At 38.3% G+C, this 21,639-nt stretch overlaps 1 protein-coding gene across 7 annotated transcripts in view; it reads right to left on the bottom strand.

Moving 5' to 3' along the window:
• The window catches only part of IGF2BP2 (insulin like growth factor 2 mRNA binding protein 2), a 156,407-nt gene that overhangs the window by 16,942 nt on the left and 117,826 nt on the right, over nucleotides 1–21,639 (bottom strand). For 4 of the 7 annotated variants that reach the window (XM_043594670.1, XM_043594669.1, XM_043594674.1 and 1 more), the window contains exons 5-10: nucleotides 21,213–21,276; nucleotides 18,939–19,211; nucleotides 16,974–17,108; nucleotides 8,178–8,300; nucleotides 7,686–7,821; nucleotides 5,249–5,377 (exon numbers count right to left, since the gene is read on the bottom strand). In XM_043594670.1, coding sequence (XP_043450605.1) covers nucleotides 5,249–5,377; nucleotides 7,686–7,821; nucleotides 8,178–8,300; nucleotides 16,974–17,108; nucleotides 18,939–19,211; nucleotides 21,213–21,276 — 860 coding nt within the window. The remainder of the gene's footprint in view (nucleotides 1–5,248; nucleotides 5,378–7,685; nucleotides 7,822–8,177; nucleotides 8,301–16,973; nucleotides 17,109–18,938; nucleotides 19,212–21,212; nucleotides 21,277–21,639) is intronic. The other 3 variants (XM_043594673.1, XM_043594675.1, XM_043594671.1) reach the window with 1 other exon arrangement.

Genomic DNA, 21,639 nt, shown 5'->3' with positions numbered 1-21,639 from the left:
AACCATAATCATGGTGGGAGAAGAGCAAGCTCCTCCCATAATAAGTCATACAGATAAAAATAATCAGATAGAGGATATGAGCCACCAATCAGAAGCTTGCTTTTATAGCTATAAACACAACTTTGAGCCCATCAGAGAAGGTGCATCCTTCCAAATGCCCACGAATTAAAAAACTGACCATGCATGAGTAAGGTCACAAAAATCAGAAACGCTGCAATAACACTGTCTGAATACCAAGTATAGAAAAGAACTGCAAGATAACAAAAAAGAACCCATCAACTACTTAGAAATTAAAAACAAACAAACAAAGCCCTGGCAAATGTGGTTAAGGAAAAAAAGAAAACACAAATATATGATGCTAGGAATTACAAAAGAGTAATACACAAGTTGGGAGACTTAAAAGGCAATAGTCCACTTTGTACAATGTTATGCCAACACATGCGAAAGCTAGATGAAACAAATACTTTTATGGACAAATAAAAACCAATAAAACCAAGTCAATAATTTATAATAAACTGAAAAGTTTATAAATGATTTTTCTCCAAAAGGTGGTAGGCCCAGATGTTTTATGGATAAAATCTTCAAGGAACAGAAAAGTTACATATTCTTTAATTTTCCCAAGCATATTAAAAGTTGGTCATCTCTCCAATTCATTGTTTTAGGAAAAAAAATAATCCTGCTGTTAAAGCTGTCAAAGAGAGTATACAACTACAGTAATTATAGCATAGACAAAGAGATGAATGGAGCAGAGTCCAGGAAGATAACGAAGTGGGAATTTGGTGTATGAGAAACCTGGAATTTCAAACTAAGTGATTAAATGGTACATTATTCAAGAAGTGATTTGGGGAAAACTGGCTATCCATCTGGAAAAAAAAAAAAAAGATCTTTTTGTCAAAGTTTAAGTCAAGATAAATTCCCTACGAATTACAGATACAAATAACAATCCTCAAAATCCAACAATTAAAAATTATTATAAGAAAACATGGGAGAATACCTTTACAGTGTTGGATGGGACATGTTTTCTTTAGCATGACACCAAAGGCCAAAATACAAAACATCACTGATTTAACTACCTTACTTCTTAAAATTTCTACATGAATTCTGGTGAAGAGAAATCTGTGAGAATTTAAATTGCATATACCTTTTGATGCAATAGTTCTAGTCTTAGATAATTTACTTTTGGGTAATACACATTGTGCAAAGACTTATGAAAAAGAATATTCATTTTGACCCTACGTGTAGTAGAGAAAACCTGGAAACAATTCAAATGTCTAAAAATAGTGTGCTGGTTAGAAAAATTATAGTAAATTCATATAATGGTATACTATGTAGACATTAAAGAGAATTAGGTTTAATTGTGAAAAAATGCCCATGATAAGTGAAACAAAAACAAAACCCTTGTAATTCTGTGTGTATGACATGATTCCACTTATAGTTTTGAATAATATGATTGTATATATGCTTAGAAAACATTTTTGAAAAATGGAAACATAAAGGTGCTATACTTTGGGGGAGTGGTTATTGGGTAAAATTTGGGTAAGAGAAGGCAGGCCAAGGGACATGTTTACGATTTACTTCATACAACAGTTTGTCCAAAATATATTTAAAATTATTATGGCACAAGACACGACAAATAAAGCAAAGAGAAATAACAAGCTGGTGAAAAATACTCACAGTATGACAAGTGGATAATGGCCTTAATATGTAATTAGCTGTTACAAATCAGTAACAAAAAGACGGAAAATAAAGATGATGACAATAGCACTAATTTTACACAGAAATAATTATGTGCAGGTTTTAACTTACTCAAAAACCCTTACAACAACACCATGATATATACAATTACCACCCCCATCTTATAGACAGGGACACTGAGATGCAAAGAGGTTAAGGCATTTGTCCGAGGTTAAAAACAGCAAGTGATAGTAGAGAGATTCAAATGTAAGTGGTCTGGCTCCAGAACCTATACTGCCTTTCAAAAGACTGATGGGAGAAGGATATAGAAAGACAATTCATTAGAGGGGAAAAAATGGCCAGTAAAAACTGTTGAGCCTCATAATAACAAAAGAAAGGTATGAAGTATCAGACTGCAAGGGATAATCACATGGGTTATGAGAGTATGGGAGAAAAAATCTGTATCACACATTGGCGGGAGGGAAAAGTAGTATACATCCTCCATGTATTGAAATTTATGTATTATGTATCAACATTTACGTATTTTATAATTATATATCATGTAGAAAATTTATATATTCTTTGGCTCAGCAATTCTATTTCAAGGAATTTATTCTGAGGAAATAACTGGATAAAAGAGCCAACGTACAAGGATTTCCACAGCAGAGTGAATGCCTTGAATATATATATTTTAGGTACATGTAGCATGTATTTAACATTTAGAAATTATATGTGCACACACTCATATGTGCAAACACTGGTTATTTCTACATTGAGAAAAAACTTGCACTTTCTACATTTCTGTATTATTTCTTTTTTATTTTAAATTTATTTTAACATTTATTTATTTTTGAGAGACAGAGAGAGAGCATGAGCAGGAGAGGGGCGGAGAGGGGCAGAGAGGGGGAGACACAGAATCCAAAGCAGGCTCCAGGCTCTGGGCTGTCAGCACAGAGCCCGACACAGGGCTCGAACTCACAAACCGCGAGATCATGACCTGAGCCGAAGTCGGACGCTTAACCGACTGAGCCACCCAGGCACCCCTGTGTTATTTGCTTCTTAAATGCTATGTACATATTACTTTTATAACCAGAGAATAGTAAGTTTTCATACATACACATATGCTTTCAAAATTGAAGAGGTTAGAGACCAACCTTGGCACGTGTAAGCTCCATGTATAGAGGTACAGAGACTTCCTGACCTTTGGATCCCAAGAGCAAAAGTACTGGTGTTTTGTGATACATAAAAGGAAAGAAATACCCAAGGTTTCTGAAAATCTGAAAGCCTACATGACAAGAAAATAATAGAAGTATTTAAAACATGCCTATCGCTCCCACCCCCCTCTGTCCTCAGGATGCCTGGGCCCATCAACCTGCAATGCACACTCTGCAGGTGTGGCTTTGGGGACCTGTCCTAGGTCCTGCACAGGTAGGCAGTGATGGCCACCTCCATTCCCTGGCTCTGCACTTCAACAGCCGCCCCAGGGAAGGAGAGTCACAGAAAGTTGGGGCAACTATGTGCTGTGGTTAGAATCTAATCTTGATCTATGTGATCAAGATCAGAACCACATGGCTTTTAGCTTCATAAAGAAAGTAAAATCTATTTGATGAAGAACAGGAACTATGTATTTTATTTAGTAAAATGGTTATTGTACTGTTTTAGTGAAAATCTCAGATGAAAAGGAGCTTTCCAACTGGCAAACCTTATTTTCAAGTTTAGAAAATATCCTGCTATCACATGAGAGCTTCTCCCCTGGTTTTATTTCAAGGGTCTGTGAACTCTTTCTGTAAAGGGCCACATATATATTTGAGGTTTCTAACTGCATCTACTCAACTCCACCATCATAGCAAAAAAAGCAAATAGACAATATATAAACAAAGGGTCATGGCTATATTCCAATAAAATTTTATTTACAGGGGTGCCTGGGTGGCTCAGTGGGTTGAGTGTCCGACTTTGGTTCAGCTCACAGTCTCACGGTTCATGAGTTCAAGACCTGCACTGGGCTCACTGCTGTCAGTGCAGAGCCCGCTTTGGATCCTCTGTCCCCCCTTCTCTCTGCCCCTACCCTGCTCATGTGTGTGCTCTCTCTCTCTCAAAAGTAAATAAAACATAAAAAAAATTTTTTTTTATTTACAAAAATAAGTGGTGGGGGAGTCTGGCCCTTGTGCCAAATCTCAGAGTAAGGGTTTGCTCACCCCCTCAGATTACCAATTTTAGAAGTGGCCTGTTTTAACATACCTTTCCCCCACTGTTTACCCCAAGTTCTGAGGTTATCTTCTGTAGGCAGTAGACACAGCCTTTCTCCTAAGAAAAGGAGATGTGTCTCAACACCACTGAAATGTCCCAAGCTTGGTCATTGTTAAATCTCACAGCAAAGACTTGGGGACAGGCACCTGTCATCACTGTTCTAAGTCCCTGGAGCAGACACATGACTGTCACAGCTGCCACAATCCTTCTTGTCACATCCCAGATCCCACTTATCCCGGCTCTCATCTCCATACACATGGCTCAATACTGGGCCCCATCCTTTAGTTTAAGGGAAAATGGATGTACTCTAAAGAAATGGTATGAAGATTTAGAAATGGCTCAGAAGATCTGTACATAAACAAGACTGCAGAATGTGTACATTCTTGTGACTAAAAATGTGGGTGCCAGTTCATGTCTGTATATTCTTGGCAGAAGAGCACAGTGGTTTCAGCCTCTCTACAAATAATCCAAAGAGCTACTAGGAATGCTCATGCTGCAATGCCTACACTAGAGACCACCTCTCAAAAGAAAAGAGTGGCCAAGGTAGTGTTCATCAACCTAATTCTTCCCACTAAAAAGTATGAACGTTGGGGGAAAGAAAGTTTGCTTAAAAAAATAAGCAATATGTATACAGAAGAATTAGGAGTGAAAAAAAAAAGCTGTCAAGTATCCTGAACCCCAATTTGATAATGTATTGATCTATAATGCTTGTAAATGGAAGCAACAATTAGAAAACTTGCGAACATTCACATTTCTTCTTTTGTTGTTAATCAGGACTCAGTAAATACTTATTGAGAACCTACTAAATGCCAGGCATTGTGCTGTTTAGAAACAAATATTGTGTATTATTTTCTTTTAAAAACTGTCTATTAATAAAATATGATGCATTTGAGTTGTAGACACAGGCAAGAAATATATGTAATATATATATGTGTGTATATATATATATGTACATATATACATATTCAAGAGTCATCCAGGTACCCTATTATTTTAATAAATGAACAATACTCATGATTCTTATTTGAATTAAGAAATTCAAATTTCCTTTTTTATAATAGGCTTCTAGTTAGTGAATTTGCTAGCACTGTAGTTTCTTTCCTAGGTATGACATATACTATGTTTCAGAGCACGTATTTAGAGGATTTTTAATAATATTTATCTGTCCATTAGGAAGAAGTCCTAAGAAATGTTGGATTTATCCTACAATCACTTATGAGCACAGCCTCCAAATTAAAGCTTTAGCTCTGATTCATCATAGCAGAGTAACGCTGCTGCCTGGGGGTGCCCAGAACATGAGCAAACCTCTGGGTGCTGAGCTACTTACAGCGAAAGGGTGGTAAGGGGGAGCGGGGGGAGCTCCTCGGGGCCCTGTTGGTGGAGGCAGCACGGACAGTCCTGTTGAAAAGATGCCAAGTGCGCTGAGGTTCAACCCCGGGATCAGATTGGCTTGTTGCTGGGAACAGAAATGGAGAAAAAGATGAGGGGAGGAGACCAGAGAGGCCCAGCTTGCCTGAGTCAACCTCCATCTTTTGTCCGGTCTCCTAATCAGCTCTGCCCTGGCCTCACGGACCCCCTTGCTGCTGGGGTGGGCTCTCCAAACCTCAAGCTGAGCTTCAAAGCTTCTCTGAGAGTGTCTACACATCTTAACACAGCCAACAACGCTCCTCTGGGGGACCCAGGCCACCATATCTTCTCTCCTGCTAACCACTCATCCCCACCCTGCCCAGTCCCACTCCTCTCTCCCCTCTGGGCCTCTGCACACATTATCCATCATGCAGGGCAACTGCTTCTCTTCCTCCTGACCTAAGTCCTACTTGCCATGTGGGTTTCACCTGAGCTTAGGTGTCTCCTCACTCCAAAGGTCTCCACTCCAGTGACCTTTCTGTGTGCCCCCACCAACATTCCTGTGTTTCCTTCAAATAATATTTGAAATCTCATCACATGGTATTTGACTTGCCTGTGTAGTTGCCCCTTCCCTTTTAGATCATAACTTCCTCATGGACAGAGACTATATTTCTCAGTGTTGTGTGCTCAGTGCCTGGTACATAGTAAGTACTCAATAAATACTTGTGGAATGAATATGTTTAAAAAATATTGAGTTAATATGTTTTTCCAACTCTATCCAGAGAAAGATCAGATCTTTCACTAGGATACTATAACACACGTAAACTCCATTCTCAGGTTCAGGATGGTTCACAACTTTGAATTTTTCACCATTTAGTTGCGAGTGTTGTGATTATCTCACTTGCTTACTTATTTCACATTTCAACATGGGGATGCTCACCTAGGCAGGGGGTGGGTATTAACTGCACAGGGATGCGGTCATCTGGGCTGTGTCCACCCTGCCCCTACCTTCATCTCCCTGAACACTAAGCAGTTCTCTAACATTTTCTGTTTTCTTATCTGTGACTAGGGTCACCCATTAACTTGCCTTCTTTTAGGATGTTTGGAATAGGAGAGCTGGGTTCTTTAACCTTTACCCCATTTGATATATAAGATCCAGTAATTTTGTTAATCATCTGTCAACGCGTGACTTTGGTACAGATATGAATGAATCTAAACGATACGCTAAGTGGAGATACTCAGAGCACCCAGACCCTTTTGTAGCTTTTCTGGATGACATCATATGATGTCAAGAGTCCAAAAGAAGACAGTGATGTCATCTGAGGATATTTCCACAGACAAATACACACAAATGGGGAGAAGGTGACAATGTGATCTTGTATTCATCATGTCCCATATGTGATGTGGGCTGCTAAGGGGGTGCTGGGGCGAGGAGGGGATAGTGTTCTGACCTGAGCTGGAGGGTCCTTAGAAAGAGGTGCACTGATGGCACTGGCTTTAGCCTACGTAACTCTTTGTCAACATTTACTCCTCTATGAAACATCACCAGGTCTGGGATTTGCTTCCAGGTCATTCAGGGAGGCTGGGAAAGCACATGGAGGCTTAGGTGAAACAAAGCAGGCCATGAGTTGATAACCGCTGAAGATGGACTATAGGCATATGACGACTTATTGCAGTATCCTTTCCTCTTTTATGTCAGAACATCATTATAATAAAAAACAATGAAACAAATGACTCCTCTGAGTTGGGCTTGGGCTTTGCTGACAGACGAGATTTTTAAGATTTCTGAAGGTCAGACTGGTGTCTCCCCATTGTAAAGTGAGAATCAGTTAGCAGTAACAGGAAGGACAAGCCCAAATCCAGACGTCTGCCGGAACAATCAGGGACAGCCAAGGTGATTGACATTTCCCGGGTGATCCAGAAGTGCACATCAGTAAGACAGGGATGAAAATCAGAGTTTACTTTTGAAGCATTTTTAAATTTAAAAAGTAACAGGACAACATGACAGAAAGTCTGTAAAGTAGAAAAAAATCCCACTTTCCTAATATACCAGCTGTTTTTATTTTTGTAGGTAGCCTTCCATTTTGCTCCATACTATTTTACATAACTGTAATCCTAGTTAAATACACTTCTATCTGCTCTTTTCTTAATTAATATTGTAAGTAATTCGTCATTTTATAATCCTCAAAGTTAAGATTTTAATAGCTTCACACTATTTTGTCCAGTGCATTTATCATAATTTACTAGTTGGTTTCCTGCTTGTTTTAATGCTCTTGCCCCAGGAAGGCAGGAATAACTCTGCAGATCTATTCTAAGGCACTTCCTCACCAGCTGAATGACAACTATTCTTAGAGAGGCTTGTGTCCTGCCTGAAAACACATGTGAAAACCAGTAGAGAAGAAAGCATTGGCACTTACATTAACAGCCAGCATATCATTTTCAAAGGCCTCACGGAGCTTCTTCATAATCTCTACCTCTGCATTGGCACAGGCCTCGACTGTGCCCTTCACAGTGATGGTTCTTTCAGGGTTGTATATGCTCAAATCCTGCAAGCTGGCCACCGGGAAAAAAGAGAGATTTCCTTTTTTCAAAAGGAAAAATAAAATCCCAGAAGGATCACAAACAAGTCTTGGTGGAGGACGTGGGGAGAAAACTGGATTCCCTCACCACACACTGTCGCATCAAATACTTGCGTATTTGATCTCGCGTCTTAGAGGTGACTTAGCTCATATCCATAGTAGAAAATGTCTGACTGTAACTATTTATGTATTTGTTTTGATGGTGTTAGATATATTTACATCGTTTATAATTATGTTCCCATTTTAAGGAAACGTAGATGAAGGAGTGGGGCATATCAAAATGCTCAAGTTCTCCATTTCGGGCACAATTAATCTGAATGGGTGGCTTACGATGAGATTGTTATCTTGGTCCCTGTCTCATGTTCAATTTTCTTCAAATTTCTGCCTTCTTTTCCAATAAGTCTTCCAACTAAGCCATTGTGGGCCAAGATCTTCAGAGGAATCTCTTCGGCTCTAAAAGAGACAAACAACAATTTAACACTTATGGTGGGCACATTGGTCGTCTCCTAATAGCTATTAAACCACTTTTGTTCCCTTTACAAATGGGAATCATTTTGTTTAGGTATCAAATGGTGATCCCAGAGTACATGAGTTCTGATCAACATAATAATTATATTCCCTTGTTGAGACTGATTGGAAGTGGGTGCCATGAGGCAAATCTAGCCAGGGAAGTAAGAGGAGAAGTCTGTTACAGGACTTTAGGAAGGTTTCCTTGCTCTTAAAAAACACAAGGAAGAACACCAGCCAGATGGCAGAGTAGGAAGCCACAGGTTCTCCTAACCCCACAGAGACATCAAGTTAACAACAGAGAGACTAGAACACCTCTGTGAGAATTCTAGAGATCAGCTGAGAAGCTACAGCACCTTGGCCACCAAGAAAGGATTCTAGCAAAAGGAGTAGGAAAATTTACAGTGTTTGGTGTGCCTGTGCATGCTCCTTCCTCTATGCAGCATAGCTAGGAGCAAATGGGAGGAAATATCCCTTATCAGGAATCCTCCCATGGGATGGAAACCAAAGACTTGACCATATATTCAACATATGTCTTATCTAGGAGCCACCAAGGGGTCGGTTTCTGTCTTGCTGACTTGGAGCACTTAGGAGACTGGTGCTAGAGTTTTGGAAGGCACTGAAAACAGAGGTGAGCAGTATGTTCGAGCTGCAGTTCTACAGTCAGAAACCAGGGGAAGAAAGAGATGAGAAAAGGTTTGAGAATCCCTAAGACCATAAGCAGGGCTGGTAAGTGAAGGTCTTCCCCTGAATGAAACCAGTACACAAAGACTGAGAGATGGTTGTTTTTTCAAATGTTCAAATCCCAGCAAAATATTAAAGGACATACAAAGAAACAGGGAAACATGGCCTAATCAAAGGATCAAAATTTAACTCCAGAAAACAACCCTAAAGAAATGCAGATCTATGAGCTACCTGACAAAGAATTTATATAACTGTCAGAAAGACACTCAATGAGAACACAGACAGACAACTAAACAAAATCAGGAAAACTATGCATGAAAAAATTAGAATATCAACAAAGATAAAAACTATAAAAACAAATAATGGAACTAAAAAATATAATAACCAAATCAAAAAAACTCATTAAAGAGGTTCAACAAGCAGCCTTGACAGGCAGAAGAAAGACTGATCAAACTTGAAGACTGGTCATTTGAAATCAGGAAGTTAAAGGAGGAAAAAGAAAAAAGAATGAAAAAAGCCCCCCAAAAGCACAAAGAAAGGCTAAGGGACTTATGGGCCATGCTAACGGATACTCATGTGAATCCCAGAAGGAGGAAAGAAGGCAGAGAGCTCATTTGAAGATGGCAGAAAACTTTCCAAATCTCAGGAAAGAAATGGACACATAGATTCAAGAAGGTCAAAGAACTCTAACTGGGACAAAACCCAAGAGAACCACGCTGAGACATATTATAATTCAAGTGTCCAAAGTCAAAGAGAGAATCCTGAAAGCAGCAAGAGAAAAGTGATTAGTCACATACAAGGGAGTTTCCATAAGATTATTAGCAGTTTTCTCAACAGAAACTTTGCAAGACACAAGGGAGTGGGATGATATATTCAAAATGCTTAAAGAAAAACACATCAACCAGGAATACTGTAACTGGCAAAAGTGTCCTTTGAAAATGAAGGAGAAATAAGACTTTCCCAGATAAACAAAAGCTAAGGGAGTTCATTATTATTACACTTGCTCTATAAGAAATGCTAAAAGGAGTCCTTTAATGGAAAAAAAGGACAGTAGACAGCAACACAAAGCCATATGAAAGTATCAGGTTCTCTAGTAAAAGTAAACACACAAATAGAATATAACCTGTACTATAAGAATTCTGATGCATAGAATTTAAATAACATTTCAAAAAAGATAAATCTGTTAGTGGGTATAAAATACATAAAGAGTAATATGTGACATCAATAATAAAGTGGGGGGATAGAGCTGTAAAAGAGCAGAGTTTTTGAATATTATTAAAGTTAAGTTGCTATCAGTTTAAAATAGAATGCTATAACTTTAAGATGTTTTATGTAATTGCAATGGTAACCAAATAGAAAATGTCTATAGGATATACACATAAAAGGAAATGAGAAGGGACTCAAAGTATAACTAAAAATACCCAAAAAGCAAAGAACAAAGAAAAAAACACACAAAAGAAAGCAGTAAGAGAGAAAATGAGGGACAGTAAAGCAATGGGACTTACAGACAACAAAATGGCAATAGTAAGTCTTTCTGATGAGTAATTACTTTAAATGTAAAATAATTAAACTTCCCAATCTAAAGACATGGATTGGCTGAATGGATTTAAAAAAAAAAAAAAAACAACACAAAGAAACAGAATGAAAGGTTTCAAATCAACAACTTCAAGGAATTAGGAAGAGAATAAACTAAACCCAAAGCTAATTTAAGGATGTAAATGATAAAGATTAGAGCAAAGATAAGCAAAAGAGAGAGAGAGAAAAAAGGAAAAACCAAGAACTGTTCTGAAAAGATCAACAAAACTGACAAACATTATCTAGATTAACTAAGAAAAGAAAGAACACTCAAATATCTAAAATCAGAAATGAAAGAGAAGACAGTGTAACTCATGTCACAGAAATAAAAATCATTACAAGAGAATACTATTTATAGTTGTACATCAACAAAATAGATAACCTAGAAGAAATGGATGTTCCCAGAAACACAAACCCTACTAAAACTGAACCTTGAATAGAAAATCTGAACAGATCAATAATGAGTAAGGAGACTGAATCGTAATTAAAAACCTCCCAACAGGGGCACCTGGGTGGCTCAGTCGGTTAGGCCTCTGACTTCAGCTTGGGTCATGATCTTGTGATTTGGGGGGTTTGGAGCCCCACATCAGGCTCTGTGCTGACAGCTCCAGAGCCTGGAGCCTGCTTCAGATTCTGTGTCTCCCTCTCTCTGCCCCTCCCCAGTTTGTGCTCTGTCTCTCTCAAAAAACAAACATTAAAAAAATTAAAAAAAAAAAGAATTAACACCAATCCTTCTCCAACTCTTCCAAAAAACTGAAGAAGAGGGAACATTTCCAAACTGATTCTATGAGGCAAGCTTTACTCTAATACCAAAGATAGACAAAGACATTTCAAGGAAAGAAAACTACAGGCCAAAATGCCTGATGAACATTGATACAAAAGTCCTTAACAAAATACAAGTAAACAGAATCCAAAAGCATTACACCATAAAAGGATGATACATTATTACCAAGTAGGACATATTTCTGGAATTCAGGGTGGGTTCAATATATAAAAATCAATGTAATACACCACATTAATACAATGAAGGTCAAAAACCACATGATCATCTCACTTGACGTAGAAAAAGCATTTGACAAAAAATTAACACCCTTTCATGATAAAAACACTTAACAATCTAAGAATAGAAGGAAACTACCTTAACAAAGGCCATTTGTGAAAAGCCCACAATGAATATCATATTCAATGCTGAAAGACTGCAAGCTTTCCTCTAAGATCAGGAATCAGAGAAGGATACTCACTTTCACCACTTGTATTCAACTTAGTATTGGAAGTGCTAGCTAGAGCAATTAGGTAAGAAAAAGAAATAAAAATTGAAATTGATTCAATTCCAAATTGAAAATCTAAAGACTCTGTTTGCAGATTATAATCTTACATAAAGAGAACTCTGAATTTCCAACAAAACAAAACAAAACAAAAACTGTTAGAATAAACTCATTCAGCAAAGTTGCAGGATATAAAATCAACATACAAAAATCAATTGTGTTTCTATACACTAACAATGAACAACCTGAAAAGAAAATTAAGAAAATAATTTCATTTACAATAGTATCATAAAGAATAAAATACTTAGGAATAAACCTAACCAGGGAGGTAATATATTTATACACTGAAAACTATATAACGCTGGTGAAAGAAAGTAAAGAAGACAAAAATAAATGTAAAGACATCCTATGTTCGTGAATTGGAAGATTTAATATTGTTTAAATGTCCACACTACCCAAAGTGATCTACAGTTCAGTGCAATCCCTTACCAAAATCCCAATGGAATTTTTTGCAGAAATATTCATTTGGAATTGCAAGGGACCCTGAACAGTCAAAACAATTTTGAAAAAGAAGAACAAAGTTGGAGAACTCACACTTCCTGCTTTCAAAACATATTACAAGGCTACAGTAATTAAAAGAGCATGGTAGTGGCATCAACACAGACAAATAGGGGTAACTGCATGACTCAGTCAGTTGAGTATCCAACTCTTGATTTCGGCTTGGGTCATGATTCCAGGGTCGTGCGATCGAGTCCCGTGTTGGGCTCTGCACTGAGTGTGGAGCCTGTTTGAGATTCTCTCTTTCTCTCCCTCTGCCCCTCTTCCTTGCTCATGTGCTTTCTCTCTATCTACAATTAAATAAGACAGACAAAGAAATCAATGGAACAGAACCCAGAACCCAGAAATAAACCCTTGCATATATGATCAAATGATCTTTGATAAGGGTGCCAAGATAACACAGTGGGGAAAAGGACAAATGGTGCTGGGAAAGCAGGATATCCACCTGAAAAAGAATGAAGCTACACCTTTATCTTACTCCCTCCCTACACAAAAATTAACTCAAAATGGAATAAATGTAAATGTAAAACTATAATATTCCTAGAAGAAACACAGGAGAAAGCTTCATGACATTAGACTTAGCAACAGTTTCTTAGACATGAGACCACAAAAGCACAGGCAACAAACATCAAAATAGAAAAATCCAACATCAAATTTAAAAACTTTTGTGCATCAACGGACACCATCAACAGAGTGAAAAGGCAACCTAGGGAAAAGAAGTAAATATCTGCAAATCACATATCTGATAAGGGATTAAATCCAGAATATATTAAGAACTCCTACAACTCAACAACAAAAGAATCAAATGACCCATTTTGTTTATTTTTATAAAATTTTAAAGTGTATTTATTTATTTTGAGAGAGAACGAGATAGCATATGTTGGGGGGGGGGCAAGGGGGAGACAGAATCCCAAGCAGGCTCTGAACTTCAGCAAGAAGCCCTATGTAGGGCTCAAACTCACGAAACTGTTAGATCACAACCTGACCAAAACCAAGAGTTGGATGCTTAACTGACTGAGCCACCCAGGCACCCCCCTCAAATGACCCATTTTAAAAATGGGCAAAAGACTTGAACAGACATTCTCCAAAAATGTATACAAATGGCCAATAAGCATATGAAAAAATGCTCAATCTCACCAATCATCAGAGAAATGCAAGTAAAAATCAAAGAGATACTGTGAACACAAAATATTATTTCACACCCATTCTTTTGGCTACCATCCAAATAATAGAAAATAACAAGTGCTGGTGAGGATATGGAGAAATTGAATCCCTTGTGCATTACTGGTATTATAAAATGATGTAATTGCTATGGAAAACAGTATGGAGGTTCCTCCAAAAATTAAAAATAGAACTACCATATGATCTAGCAATCTCACTTCTCAATTCAAAAGAATTGAAGGTGGGATTTTAAATAGATATTTGCACACTCGTTTTCATAACAGCACTATTCACAATAGCCAGAAGGTGAAAGCAACCCAAAGTCTATCCATGGATGAATAAATAAAATGTGATGTATGCATACAATGGAATATTATTCAGCCTTAAAAAGGAAGAAAATCCTTTCGCATGCTACAACATGGATGAATCTTGAAGACATTGTGCTAAGTGAAATAAGCCAGTCACAAAAAGACAAATACTGCATGATTCCAGTTATATGTGGTCTCTAAAGTAGTCAAATTCATAGAAACAGAAAGTAAAATGGTAGTTACCAGAGGCTAGAGGGACAGGGAAAAGGGGAGTTGTTGAATGGGTACCATTTCAGTTTTGCAAGATGAAAAAGTTCTGGAGATCTGTTTCACAATAATGTGAATATATAAAACATTACTGAACTGTACACTTACAAATGGTTAAGTGAAATAAATCAGAGAAAAACAAATACTGCATAATCTCATTTACATGTGGAATCTAAAACAAAACACAAGCTCATACGTACACAGAACAGATTAGTGGTTGCCAGAGGTAGGGGATGAGGGGTGGGCAAAATGAGTGAAGGGAGTCAAAAGTTACAAACTTCCAGTTATAAAATAAATAAGTCAGGGGATATAATGTACAGCATGGTGATTACAGATAATACTGTATTGAATATTTCAAAGTTCCTAAGGGAGCAAATCTTAAAAGTTATCATCACAAGAAAAAAACTGTAAAATTATAATTATGTATGATGACACAGGTTAACTAATTGTGGTGATCATTTCACAATATATACAAATACTCAATAATTATGCTGGATAACTGAAATATAGTGTTATCAATTATACTCCAATTAAAAAATGGTTAAGATGATAAATTTTACGTTTTCGAACCAAAAAATGTTCAAAACAGAAGGAACAAGGATGCTCTCTCTTTCAACTTTTGACTATTTTTTTTGTGGGGACACAAGGTCTGAAATTACTATAGCCATCCTGTCATCACCAAGGGAGCATCAGATACCTCTGAGGAAGATAAAGTAGAAAGAAAGGTTGTGGGTCTCTGAGTCCCTGATTCAACTGACCTTGGAGCCACCCATCTTTGGACTTCTCATTATGTGACAGAACAATATTGTTTCTTAATTTCAAAGTCACTTGTTATGTTTTTTTTGCTAGTTAGGACCAAAGGCATGTACTAGATGCATTGCTACTATCAACAGTAAAAAAGAAACTCCACCACAATGTATTCAGAGGGCAGGATTTTTGCTGGCTTTGTTCACTGGCGCACAGAACAGCGCCGGCACATAGTAGATGCTCAACAAACACTTGATAAATGAACAAAAAGAAAATTTAGGATCCCTCTTCTACATCCTGTACCTCCTGCTCATCCCCCTCAGGGCTCAGCTTAAATGTCCTTACCCAGGGAGGTCTTCTCTGAAGCCCCCAAAATCTCTTCCTGTTCTCTGAAAACCCTGATTAGGTCTCAACTACAGGCAACCACCTTCTACTCTCACACTTCTTGTGGCTGTACTTAATTACCTATAACTATCCATTTAGCAAATGGACTCTCCCACTGGACTGCAAGCTCCATGAAAGCAAGAACTGGGTCTTGCTTATGGTTATAGCCTCATCTCCGGGCACAGTGCTTACCACACTGTGGCACTCAAAAACATTAATTTCAAAGATGTTCCAACTCTATGTCGGCTCTACACAAAAACTGAAAAATCTAATTTATAACTCAGTCTTTTTGATTAATTAGAATATTCTAAGTTGCTTGTACAGAGGTTGAGGGACCAAAAAGGGTGCTATTTTTAAAAGTTTTCAATACCCTGGTTGGGGGAGGGGCTTGTTCAAATTAAGCCATGGTATCTGGGGGGTTTCAAAAGCCCCAGAGTAAATAATTCATAAGTAATAATTCCTATGTTAGAGTCCCTTATGAAATCCGAGAAGAGATTTGCAATGTTTTCCTTTTAAGGACTTCCATCTTCCATCTTCTTGGTTTTAAAACACTCTTATTTGAGATTACTGTATTTGCTAAATTAATTTTATATTTGATTCATCCCTCACTGCTTCTCTGTCAAACTACCCATAAATGGATTTTTGCCAAAATGACAGAACTTTTTTCGTTATGCTGTCTATTCCATTATCATTAATTCGTTTACAATACAAAGTCTATGGGTTTAGTAAGAACCATACCTGCCATTCAGATTGGTATGACACTCAGAAATCCTAAGAAGTATTTTGTAAAAAACAGAAAAGGAAGGAAGGAGATGGAAGAAGAGTAGTTACTTGGATACCAGTTTCTATTACTTAAGGAAAATTTACACGAGTGCAACATGGTGGTAAAAACGTTTTCCGGAACAGTAACTGATGGGTTTTGATGACAAGGTACATTCCATACATACCTGCACGGTCCAGTATGACAGCCATTAGCCATGAATGTGACTGTTTAATTTTAATGAATTAAAATAAATATTCAGCTTTTCCATTGCACTAGCCACATTTCAAACACTCAGTAGCAACATGCAGCTATGGCTATCACATTGAACAGTGCAAATATACAGCATTTCTGTCATTGCACAACATTAGCACGGATCTATATGTTTCTACAAACAGATGTTAGTAATGGGTGATGGAAGCATTCAGGTCACCGAAAGAAACATGTAAGTGGAGAAACAGCCATATTATAAACATAAAACATCTATTTCCTACTGTATCCTTCTTGGGAACAAATTTCTTTTTTTTTTTTTTAATTTTTTTTTTAACGTTTTTATTTATTTTTGAGACAGAGAGAGAGAGAGAGAGAGAGCAAGCGAGCATGAACAGGGGAGGGTCAGAGAAAGAGGGAGACACAGAATCTGAAACAGGCTCCAGGCTCTGAGCTGTCAGCACAGAGCCCGACGCGGGGCTCAAACCCACGGACCGCGAGATCATGACCTGAGCCGAAGTCGGACGCTTAACCGACTGAGCCACCCAGGCGCCCCGGGAACAAATTTCTTAAAAATAATCTGTCCTCTGGTCCCTTTAACTAAATAACAGAATTACAGCTTTTAAAAAATTTGTCTTAAAAGACTGAGAACTTACTCTTATTCTCTGTTAAGTGATCTGGGCATTACATGCAAACTTACAATTTGGTCTCATCAGCCTCTTTCTGCATGATTTCAAGAATCATGCGGCAGGCTTCAGAGGTCCCCTCTGGGGTGGCATGGATGGTGACGGGCTTCTCTGCAGCCCCAGAGTTCTCCTTTCTATGGATGTCTACCCTGTAGGGAAAGAATCAGAAGCCATAATACAATGTCATCTGGGACAGGATCCTAGTCTTGAGAAAGCGTCGCACGGGCCAACGTACAGCAAAAGGACAGAGACCATGAAGTGTCATTAGCACGTTTGCAACCAATGCCATTCTTCAATAAGGTGGCAAGCAGTGCAGGAGGTCTTGTGCCAAACTTGAATACTTTGCAGTTTCATTTAGAAGGGAGTATTCCTTGCAGGAGTGCTGTGGGACAAAGGCACTGAGCCCACTTGGTAATGAAGCCAGTTTGGTAAATGAAGTATTTTGTGTAGTCTTTCAAATGATCATAGAAGCAAAGGGTAAAGGGAGTAGGGTAACGCTGCATGCTGGCATGGTGCCAGTCTCTGCACTGATTGTAGCTTTTAAAAGCCACATGTTAATCCAAATCCAAACACCAAATTCAAGCAAGCTTTGTATATTTGAGTGTGGATTAAAAACAGAGGCATGCCCTCTCACTGCCTAAGTTTTTGGTTTCCTTGCCCCTGGCAGCCTGCCTTCTTCCAGGCTCTTAAAACTAATGGCTCAAAAGCTTGATGACTTTATCAGACTCCGTGGGGTTGTTGTGGCCCTACTTGTTTTTGTTGACTCTGAAAATCACATAATTGATCGTATCCCTTCTTATTTTGGCTGTTAGAAAGCCCAGATCCAAGTCTTTGACCTACTTGTAAAAAAAAAATGGGCACATACTTTGAGAACTAACGTGTTACACTTCTACTTAAACTTTTTGCACTTTTAAAGCCACTTTAAGAAATTTTTGGAACAAAAAGACATACAACTAAAAATTACTTTTGCAGTGAAGCAAACTTGCAGGGGAAGAAAGGGCTGATTTTAAAATAAATGGAACAGCAGACAGTACTTCCCCTTTCTACTAGGTCATCATTTCACTGCTGTGATCATGAACTTGGGACTCATACCTGTAAGTGTCCATTAGTTGGCAGTAACTCAGACACTTTGAAGAAAACAGTGTTTTTTCTCTTTCGGGTTACAAGATACTCAATGAATGACGTGAATAAAGTGCACTAGGCCGTGTAAGGAACTCACGTTCGCCAGTAACTTGGTGTTTTGCAATTTAAATGCTTTCATAGCAATTATTTCATTCAATCTGCCTGGCTGTCCTAATTCTAACAATAATCCTGGCTTACAGAACAAGACATTAATGCTCGGAGAAGTTATTTTTTTCCCCAAGATTATACATTTAGTGGTAAATCTTGAACGGGGGTCTTTGCATCCTGTACTTTGTTACATCAGGCTGTGTTCTTAAGAATATACAAAAACCAACAAACCACTACAACTCCTACTACCAGTTCCATCTCCTTAGATGACTAAACAGAGGCTAATATACTTCATTTCTCACTCAATACAGCAGACTCACTCACTCCTTTTATGTAGCTATTTATGGGACCACCTAAGTGATCTCAAAGAATGACTACCATCCAGGGCTCCAGCTCAAGAGAGGAGGTAAGAACTAAGGTAACTGCTTTCTGGGATCCCACAAAGTTCAGCCCCATACCTCTGCTGTTTTAGAAAGTGATATATTTCACAAGCACTAGTAAGCTTATGAGAATAATTCTCTACCGCTTTAAGAACCTTTAGTAATTCAGGGTATGACCTTTAGGCTATTGGCATGAAAGCACGGTGAAGTCCCCAGCTTTGTTAGTCTGTTAGTAGTTCTGAGAAGCCACCATCCCATTTAGCACAGCCCCCCTGCTGATGCAAGCGATAGCCACCTAGGATGACTGGGGCCCACCAGCACTCAGGGGGCCTGTCAGAAGGAAGCAAAGGAAGCCCCGGAGGCACGTACCGGGACTGGGTCTGCTTAGTGATGTTCTTTATGGTCAAGCCCTCCTTTCCGATGATGGCACCAACAAACTGGGTGGGGACCAGGATCCGCAGCGGGAAATCAATCTGTCTGGCCTGAGAAGAGCCCCCAGGGGCGTGGCCTTGCTCCCGGGAAGAGTGGTCCCCACGCTGGGCTCGCTGTGGGGGCGAAGGGGAGCTCACCTCTTCATCCGGGATGTAGGAAATCTTGAAGGAGTAGTTCTCAAACTGATGCCCGCTTAGCTTCTCGATGGCTCTGAAATGCAGCAGCAGCAAGTGAGCCTTGTTAGACCCTGACGTCAAAGAAGACCCTCAGGCCAGTGGACGGGGTCAATCAGTCTGCTTTCCTAGTTGCCTACGGGAGCAGCACTACTCCTTGAGGAGAACCTGGTGAGCAAGGCAGGTGCCTGCTTTGCTCCCTCAGAGCTGATGGTTAACAGTTAAATTATCACAAAATATAGGCCTGGTCAGACTTGATACACAACTATGCATTCTGCTTTTTTTCCACTGCCTGAGGCTGTATCCTCCTCATCAAAAACTCTTTGTAAGTACTAGTATAAAATTATGACTCACTTTTTTTCTCAGCTTGATCATAATACATATTTATCACTGAAAATTCAGAAATGGTTAAGTACAGATTAGAAAAAAATCCTAGTCCATCCTGTATCTTTTTCTTAAATATAATTATCATTTATAAACAAGGATTAATATTACATATACTATTTTCTAATCTTTAAAAAAGAGTTAACACTCTAAACATTTTCGAAGTCACTAAATGTCCTGCAATTTAATTTTTACTGGCTGTTTAACACTATTGATTTATCATAGTTTTTGCAACTCATTCCCTATCGTTAGATATATATCTATGTCCAATCTTTTATTATGTCATAATAAAATTTTTTATTTATCTATTATTAAGTGTCGTGGGCATTTTTGCAACTACAGCTGCACACAGGACAAATTCCTAGTGGAATTGCTGGGTCAGAAAGAATGCAGAATTCCAATTATATTAAGTACCCCTCAGTGTGCTTCTGTAAAGGTTTCAACACTTACTATCCCCTAGCAGTTAAGACAGCATTTGTTTCTTGAGTCTTCAAAACTGGAGTATTATTTAAAATTATTTATCAATTTGATAGGGAATAAATGATATCCCACTATTGAATTTTTAAAATTATATAGAAGTAGAACATTTTTTTCATAAGCTTTCTGGCAATATGTGAAAACAACAATGCTATTCTACTAATGTGTAGTGTTTGTGAATTTATTACAAAGCAGCACCTTTGAATTCAATAAAAGCAACAAAGTAATATCACCTATGGGAGGTCCTACCTAAGTGGCAGCTGGATACAAACTCTAAAGGTGAGTTCCTGGCATATATCTTGCTTATATGTGTGTGGCTAAAGTCAACAGCAAATGATCTATTGCCTTTTTCAATGCAAAATTAACTTCTTAAAGACTAGTGGTATGAGGATGGGTTAAATATGTCTTCATGTGTGCTGAAACCTTGAAAAATAAATAAAACTATAATTCTGGGATGTAGAACCAAGGTTATGCCATATGCATGAAACATGTGTGACCATAACTGTAGTTACAATGACCTGACAGGCATTTCACTTTAAGGACCTCCTACAAAAAGGAACTTGTTTTCTTGTAGTTGTTTTAAAAACTCAATTCCATGTCCATTAATTGCCAACCTCAAAATTAACCATCATTGAAACAAGGTACTCATGCATGGGGACTAGGAAGTAAATGGAGGTTAGGAATGAGAACCCAAGTCAGGTGATCTTTGACTAACCACTCCCAGACAATTCCCCCTGTTGCTGATGTCATGAGGATGGGTCCCCTTTTCAATATTACACAGAGGAAAAATGGGTGTTTCATGATCTCTTCACCAAGTGTGGACAGAAATAGGCTTGTGCTTCTTCCTCATAGTGCATGGAGGAAGCTCCAGGTAAAAGCTCTGTGGTCAACAGGGACCAAGGACAGAATGTCACAGAGCTGGTGCCTCTATTCGTGACCATGTCCAGACACAGGTCCCACCTCAGTTTTGATGCCAAGGCTCAACATTTTTCACGATAAAGTCTCTGTACAACCAACAAACAGCCATCCCATTATAAATGCCCTAAGCTCCACTGACACATCAAAGGCATGCACAGATGCCCTGAGGCTCCTCAGGCAGGTCAAAGGTAGGCATCTTTTTGGAATTCAAAGACAACCCTCCAAAAATTTAAAAGGAAAGAAGCCCAAATCCACTTACATTTTTGCTTCTTCTCTTGTTGCATATGTGACGTTGACAACAGCAGTTTCTGTGTCTGTGTTGACTAGGAAAGAAGCAAAAACTATACTGTCATAGAAAAAAAAAGCTGGCACCCTCTGGCTCAATGTAAACAGACTAACTTTAGAGAAGAATGCACAAAAAACTCATCACCCTAACTCCACAGTATTTGAATTTCTATCTTTATTCATGTGCATTCATAAATAGTAATCAATTGTATATACATATCTGTAATCAACTGTATATACAGCTCAAAGCTGTATTTTCACTTATAATACCACTGCATGTGCATATGTATATGCTCATTATGTTTGTATTTTCCATTTCTAATGTCTACACAAAATTTTAGTAATTGTGCCATGATTTTTGACAAGCCATTCCTCAATTGTTGACAAATGAGTTATTCCCA

This window comes from Prionailurus bengalensis, chromosome C2 (assembly GCF_016509475.1).
Source record: "Prionailurus bengalensis isolate Pbe53 chromosome C2, Fcat_Pben_1.1_paternal_pri, whole genome shotgun sequence".
NCBI lineage: Eukaryota > Metazoa > Chordata > Mammalia > Carnivora > Felidae > Prionailurus > Prionailurus bengalensis.
The sequence above is the reverse complement of the archived record's forward strand: the minus strand, read 5'-3'. Positions and strand labels throughout refer to the sequence as shown.